We start from the raw sequence: 8430 nt of genomic DNA on the forward strand, positions 1-8430 counted from the left end.
TTTTTTTGTAACCTTTGCCAGATCTGTGCCTTGCCACAATTCTGTCTCTGAGCTCTTCAGGCAGTTCCTTTAACCTCATGATTCTCATTTGCTCTGACATGCACTGTGAGCTGTAGGGTCTTATATGGACAGGTGTGTGGCTTTCCTAATCACGTTCAATCAGTATAATCAAACACAGCTGGCCTCAAATGAAGGTGTAGAACCATCTCAGGGATGATCAGCAGAAATGGACAGCACCTAAGTTAAATATATGAGTGTCACAGCAAAGGGTCTGAATACTTATGACCATGTGATATTTCAGTTTTTCTTTTTTAATAAATCTGCAAAAATGTCAAAAATTCTGTGTTTTTCTGTCAATATGGGGTGCTGTGTGTACATTAATGAGGAAAAAATGAACAAATGATTTTAGCATATGGCTGCAATATAACAAAGAGTGAAAAATTTAAGGGGGTCTGAATACTTTCCGTACCCACTGTAGCTTCTCATAATCACAAAATAGACACACTGTCACAAACAAGTTGCACCACATTAGTCTGATGTCCACACATGCCAGCCCTTCCAGTGCTATAGGCGTACCTTAGACTGGACATCAGCGTTGTGGTCGTTCTGGAGCAGCAGGGCAGCTGACTTGGTATCGTCCTTGCGTGCAGCAATGTGCAAGGCGGGAAGGCGAACCTTGCCTTTAGTATCATTCTCCAGTAAAATAGAAACCACCTGGTTGTGGCCCTGCTGAAGGGCAATGGCCAGAGGGGTGAAGCCATCCTAAATGAGGGAAGGTAGGGAAGAGAAGGTAGAGGAGAAAACGGTTAAGAGAATTAGCCTCATCTACGCTATAAGCACTGATATGGTAATTGTGGCATAATTTCCACAGCAGTAAATCCACTGCTACACAAAACAATTATATCGTACTCACAACTCTACTGCTTTCAGTTTCTCTTTTTAACAAAAATACTCTTTTACTAATTTCAGGGCATTTTTTTTTACTTAAGCTTGATTTACAGTTCTGAGTTGAATCTACGCCTTAAGTATGATGAAGGTAAGCTACCATTAATGAAACCTAACATGTTAGCAATGGTTAAAAATAATGCTCTTTTAGCCCCGCTAGCTGTGAAGTTCTAGCAATGTCAGCCAGTCCACCCTTGACTTTCCATTTCATTTTCATTTTATTCAATACTAGAAAGTAAAACATTTGTAGTTATCCAGTCTCAACCTTTAAAAGAGGGGTTAGCATCGGCCTCATATCCACTTTGTGTTCAGTGATAATACCTACCAGTTATACAATATACAGTATGATGCCACTGTATGGCTAATTTTAATACACACACTCCTCTCACCTCTGTAGCCGTGCTCTGGTTCGCTCCATTCTCCAGAAGGTATCGCACCACATCTAGGTGATTCTCCTGGGCGGCCATGTACAGAGGAGTGAATCCATTCTACAGCACACGGGCAAATACTAGAGGTTAATAAATAAACTACAGGTCATGAAAATTCACTCCTCAACCAAATACAGCTAATCGAGGAGGTGCTACTGTGAATGACCTTTAAAAGGACTGCACCACTGAAGAACTTCAGCAGCAGACTACTGAGACTCACCTGAGACTGTGCGTTGATGTCAGCTCCACGTTTGACCAGAATCTTTACTACTTCAGCCTGACCAGCTAGAGATGATATGTGAAGTGCTGTGTTTCCTTTCTGGATTAACAGGAAACAAAAAAGAACAACTTAAAAGAGAGTTACTTCTAAAATAATGACTGCTATATTTTTAATGACCGAATCTTATTAAAAGATGGTATCTCTGAGTTTTAGACAGTTCAGCTTTTAAATAACGCTCTGCAATAATGAACAGCTGACGAGACCCAGACTTAATTCATTTTAATAAACAAATACAAAGCTGCAGCTGAGAGGAGAATTTCTAATTAGCCTTCATAATTCTACTTAAGTACAAGTACACAACTTATAAGCTAAATTTAACTAAAAGTCGCTGTTCTGCAGAAGCACAGCCACTGTGATTGATATAACAGATGAGTACTGATGCCTGAATGTGTAAGCAGCATTTTACTGTTGTAGCTGCTGCTGGAGGTGGAGCTAGTTTAATCTGGTGGTTTCCAATCTAGGGATTGGGCCCCTCTAAGGGGTCACAAGATAAACCTGAGGGCTGTGAGATGATTAATAGGTGAGGAAAAAAGAAAAAAAGAAAAAATTTGTACAAACTTTTAAGACTTACAGCTAAGTTTTATTTTTATAAAACTACAGCAGCTATAAAAGTGAAAAGTGTGAAAAGTTCAAAGAGGGAATGTATCTTGGATAAACACATCTGAAACATGATAGGGACCCCAACTAGACATTGATTTAAATGAGGTCTGAAAAGTAACTAGTAAATAGATTTGTAATTATATAATTTGAGAACAGAGTGTGCTGTATGCTGGACAAATTGTAAAGCCCCTCAAGGTAAACATGTGGCTTGTAATATCAGGCTATATAAATAAAAATTCACTCCAGTTAACTGTTCAGCTGTGCTGGTAAGCACCTGCAGAGTAGTACAGTATGTAGCTGCTTTTTAGAGCAACACCAACAAGGATCACAAGACTGGGAACCTGCTCAGTAATGAGTTTGTACCTTCTCTAATATGAAGAGTTGGAATGTTCTGATGTACAATTTCTTCTTGCAAAATAAGGTGATTTCTCGCCATTGAATGTGATCTTATTTTACGATTATAGGAGTTGAAATCCTCCGCACTGATTGATCATCAGACCTCTACCTTTACTACTCCACTATCCATATCACTTCCCTTTAGTGCTTTGCTTCATACTCGGCTTTAATTCTGCACTCTGAGTCATCTGTAGAAGCATTTTATCTCGCTGAATGGTGTCAATTGTAAACCTGGAAATTATCTTTTCAAAAAGATAATCAGACTTCATCTTATAAAATTATTCCGATTTTACAATTGTTAATCATTTTTCAAACCTGGTCTATTCATTCTCCGTTTGATACTCCATAGCCTTCACTTGTTATGATCGTCTGTGGCCAAAAATATCACCACTTACATCCCTGACTTTTGGACTACTTGGCTTCTTTTGCATTATTTAAGAATTAAATCTGCTGTTGTAGCCTCCATACATGTGGAGTAGTTTAAAATCAAGAGCTAAAGGTTTCGAAAGATCTCTAAAACATCTCTAAGATGTAAATACAATGGCTCAAACTCCTACGATCTGAACTTGTCCACTAAGTAGTCTCAGAGCAACAGAGACTGAGTGCCTCCTAGGTGTAAGGTTTCTGTGGATAGTGTTACACTCTCAGAGGAAAGTTTAACATTTATGAGCTGTAGGTCAAGGCTGGTTAACTTATCATGTATAGAATCTGACCTGCAATTTTATTTGAGTATCCAAATTCTAAGTGTGAATTTTATCCACTATACTATGCCCTCAGAAACAGTGGAATAAAGAAAATCTAGTGCCCATACCATGTATACTACCTTCTGCTAACAATCCCACAATGCATTGCAAAAAAAACAAATCATTTTGTGCTTCTATAGCTGTGAATAATGATGCAAAATAGCAATGATCAGGTACCACCTACTGAATTTTGCAAGGACATGCTGATGCACTTTGTTCTGTCACGTTCTGGTGTGAACAGAAAGATATCACCATTATATGTTAAAAGGTAAATCTCTAAGTGGAAGAATATCAGCATGAATACTGTAGTTTTGGTTAATTAAATGACTCATTCTTTTTTAATAGGTTAAGCTAGTAATCATGTATACACTATTAGGGTCAAATAAAAAGTAACTTCACTCTCCATAGCCAACCCTTATGATAGTTACGTATGGAAACGCTTAACTGAGCTGATGTTTACTCAGTAAGAAGGTGAGTTATCCCACCTTTGTTGCTGAATCCACTGCTGCACCTCTCTCCAGCAGCTCCTGAACCAAGTCCACGTGGCCCTCCTTGCCTGCCAGGTGCAGTGCATTAAGTCCATTCTGGAAAAAGGGAGGAAACATCAAAACAACAAAGTGCAAAGACAGATCTCAAAGAAAAGGGAGAGCTTTACCTCCTCCTCCAGGCCTGTAATTAACGGAGCCTGCCTTTTTTTCTCTGTTCCCAACATGTGTACGACTTCACTCTTGCATGTGGAGGGACTGAGTGAAATATCAAAGCTGGCTATCAAAGCTGGGTTAGATGTTGTATCGTGTTGTGCTATTGTGGCGCAGAGCCAGTCCTGGTTATGAAGTTATAAATAGTTGTGTGTTTGTGTGTCTCTGTATGTGTGCAGGTCAAACAAACACCTTGATTTCTAGCCTAGGGTGTTGAGCTGACCACAAAATTCACATATTACTGATGTGGTATTGTTCTGTGAGGACTGGGACAAAAGATAAATATGGGAAATTTATTCTAAAACACCACAAAAACACATTTCAAAGAAGCATAAATACGCTTTCTCTTGTCAATTTCATATAAATGCCAGATTACACTGAGAAATGACCTCATATCCTTAACTTGATATACTATACATGGTAGTAAAGAGTGGGGGCTGAAGTTACAAGTTCTAAATCACTCATGACCTCTATTAATATCTGTATTAAGAGTGTCATGTGCTGCTCGGGTGGCAGGGAGGAGAAGGGTGGCGCTTACGTGGCTTTGAGATACAGTATCTTAGAATACCAAGTGAGAATAATCTTAAAAACGGAGAGACTGCAACACAAATGTAAAGTGTGTGATAGGTTTTTCCCCATCCATCCATTTGATGAGTATGAAAATGATGTGAACCATATGCTGTGGCCTTCACAGTCACAGATCTGAGCCCAGTGAAACACCTATGGGAGATCCTAGACTGATGTCTTAGACAGCGCCTCCACCACATGAGGGAATCTCTTTTGGAAGAATGGCGTTCATCCCTCAAGTATGAAGAAGGTGCAATGAGGCTGTTTGGGCCCAACACCTTACTAATACACGTTATGTTGGCTTTTCCTTTCATTTGTCACTTGTCTGTATACAGCCGTCATGTGCAGTAGAAATTTCAAAAGATAAAGATGATATCCAAATATCTTACTATAAAAGATGTACAGAAAATGTAGGACAGCTATGGAACATTTGGGAAGAAGATAACTGTGATTCCTGTTCTTCATCCAAGAACAGGAATTACCTGTTTCTACTGGACCATAAAACACCAGACGACTGTTTTCTGAAGAGATGAACAAGGTCTTATGTCGTTTGTTCCAGAGGACAACAACAGAAAGAGGAAGTTGGATGAAAAAAGTCACAGTTTACTCCATCTTCTTCCCATGTGGTCATGTTGCTCACTAACCATTTCAAACTAACTGATTCTCTATATGCAAAGACCTATGTCATGATACCATTTCTGTTTCTCTTTCATCAATATGTCACTCATAAACACACAACCTCCCATAACCATCACAGGCCCTATTCCTCTTTGTACGTCCCCTCCACCAGCTCTTCATTCACCAATAGGAAGCCATTAATCCCTTTATCATGTCCCATGCCCTGCCCCTGCTCTATCATATTTATTACCTCATTCTCTCAGCCCACATGAACACTGTTAGATCTATTATACCAGTGATTTTAGTGAAAATCAAAAACAGGCGTGGTGGAGTCGAGTAGAGCGAGGCAGTCATAATCAGAGTCAATACCAGCTCATTGGTGAAGTGTTACTGAGCTATACTGCAATACTGAGCCCAGTAAAACACTGCTGCACATTAATCACTCAGGGAAAGTTCATGTTCTCACTCACAAGACTTTTCATCAAAATAGTTAATATTATGATCGATTAGCCTGCTCCTGTGAGCTGAAAGATGCTGAGGGGAACTGCAGAGTGATAATGGCAGGACGATAGTTCCAGTACTCCATCTCCAGCACAGTAATGGAATCATTAAGGTCCTTTGGGTGTTGACTCTAGTAGGTTTTGACTGACTATTACAGTCTTTTTGTCAAAGTGAATACAGTGGAAGTGAATATGCAGTGAGACAAGAATGTCAAGGAGATCTCACAGTCAAATATCAGTAACTCTTTAACCACAAGTCTGATAACTGGGATAATTTCGGGTTATAAAAAACAACATTCTCTGTGTCTTGTTGTTTGGTTTGCCCAAATAATCACTGAAGTCTACTCTGAAATCTTGTCTGTGCTAGCATTTTGAAACATGAGTACTTACATGTCCAGTCACAGAAATAAGATTAATACAAATACATTGATCCAGGTACATCTCTTATGTCCAGATGTAGCAGAGAGAACTTGACTTGTTCCAACTCCTCTGTTGATGATTCTGTCACTCATGCATCTTTGTTCTGTTATTTCACATTTAGTTTTTGTTAGTGGGAATGTTGTATGTATTACTTCATTTTAGGGCTCTGATTACCTTACTTTAAAATGAGTATTAAAAGTGTAGGAAACAAGCACTATCTGAAATGACCAAGTTTGAAATTCACTGTGTTTGAGCTCAACAAGCTGTCTGATCTACTACATTACACTACATGCCCCATTGTTCTTGTCACTGAACCAGCACAGAAGAAACTAGAGAGTTGTACTCATGACATTAAACCCTCTGATAACTAGTTAGGTGAGAAAGCTGTTTGACACCAAAGGTGCCACTGTCTTAAAGTAATGTCACCGGTACAGTAAAGACAGCAAGTCTGAAGTCACCATGCCAAACGAGGCGGCAGAGGCATGAGATAATTTAATGCTAGTTTAGGTTTAGACTATGTAGGTTGTATTCAACTCAAGCTTTTACTAAAGTGACGGTCCTAAATGGGCTTCTAGTCTAGAGTATGTGCAGTTGGCATGTGTCTAGACACAGGGACTCTTGTCAGTCTCAATAAGGAATGAATTTCACATGACGAATACTGAGCCAACAACTCCACTGGCTGATTAAAATGTAGTTTATTGCTCTGAAAAAAAGGACCTTGATTCAAGGTTTATAATCAATCATTTTTTTCATTCACAGGTCAAGTATAAATTTGCCTTTAGAGCCTTAAGTGCAATGAAAAAATATGCAATGTGGAACTCGGCATCTATCAAGAACTTAAAAAGTGAATTGGCATGAATGTCTATTTCCAGTAAAGACAAATTAACATGTTTCAGCCTCTGATCTGTAGGAGGGACCGGTGAAGTGAACATATGGTCTGTGCAGAGGTGTGTGTTGGGTAGGGGAAAGCAATGGCTTTGAGATCTGTGTTAATGGGTGATAACCCTATATTTGTCTATTTTCCAGAAAGAAACACTTGAGTGAGACACTGTCCTCTGTCGGCTGCTGGAGATTGATTTAAAGAGGCTGATATTGGTGGCTGATATTTACATCTGCTTCTTTACTTCTATCTAACTGAGATACACCTCATTAAAAAATGTTGGCCAACCTTTCAAAACTTTGCTTAACAGTTTACTTGTCAGTGGGACAGAAACATAGTTGAAAGCTTGAAACGCTGGAGCTCAAAATATCTTCAAGGGCACAAGCGACCGCTGCCAACATCATTCCTAACACATTCACTGGTAACAGAAGAAAAACTCCCCCACACACCACAGGGCCCCCAGAAAACACTAGATTTCCAGTGCATGTGACTTCTGTTTACTGGTCATTACGACTGTTGCCAGGACAAGAATGTTTATATCCTATTGGGTTTCACTGCCCACACCCACCTCATCCATGGAGGAATGTTAACGGGCTTAGAGGAGAGAAGATAATGACTAGGCCTAAATAAAGTAAGTCTCTCTAATCAAAGACAGTCTTCTCCTTTGATTTGATTTGATTTGATTTATTCTTTCAAGCATGTAAAAACTGTTGATATGACAACACACATAATTTTACACATAATCCAATATCAATTTGCTTATACCTAGTACATGCTTGAATGGAGTAGGAAGAAGTCAGACTTATCCAGTCCTACCCCATGACATCATCTTACCATCATTGGTTTGCAAGCAGTAAATGATTCACTTCTACCCACACACATATTATACTAAAAAAAAAGATTATAACAGTGTTAACATTCTTACATCACACAAGTAATATACTAAAGAATTATCACAACATGTACACCACACCCACAATTCTCCATCTAATTAATCATTAAGCCTGTTCTTGCATATATCTTGATTGACACATACCTTTATATTTATGTTTAAACTCATCAATTCTATTACTATTTTTTATGTCTACACTTAAATTATTCCATAGTTTTACCCCACTTATGGAAATACAAAATCTTTTTTTGGTTGTACGTATAGCATGAACTTTTAAATTTAACTGACCCCTTAAATTGTATCCCCCTTCCCTTTCATTAAATAGTTTTTGAATTCCACCAGGTAATAAATTGTTCCTGGCTTTATACATAAACACAGACGTCTTATCAGTCAGTTAAAGCAGCAACGTCTATAAAGCCAAAATCCCAAATACTATACAACGTAACAAGCACTTCCCTGCTGC

At 38.7% G+C, this 8430-nt stretch overlaps 1 protein-coding gene across 1 annotated transcript in view; it reads right to left on the bottom strand.

The window, feature by feature from the left end:
• ank2b (ankyrin 2b, neuronal) overlaps positions 1 to 8430 on the bottom strand; it is a 118304-nt gene that overhangs the window by 83663 nt on the left and 26211 nt on the right. Inside the window, 4 exon segments of the mRNA XM_020594856.1 lie at positions 577 to 762; positions 1335 to 1433; positions 1594 to 1692; positions 3878 to 3976. Coding sequence (XP_020450512.1) covers positions 577 to 762; positions 1335 to 1433; positions 1594 to 1692; positions 3878 to 3976 — 483 coding nt within the window.

Source organism: Monopterus albus, unplaced genomic scaffold (assembly GCF_001952655.1).
Source record: "Monopterus albus unplaced genomic scaffold, M_albus_1.0 scaffold25.1, whole genome shotgun sequence".
In the NCBI taxonomy this organism is placed as follows: domain Eukaryota; kingdom Metazoa; phylum Chordata; class Actinopteri; order Synbranchiformes; family Synbranchidae; genus Monopterus; species Monopterus albus.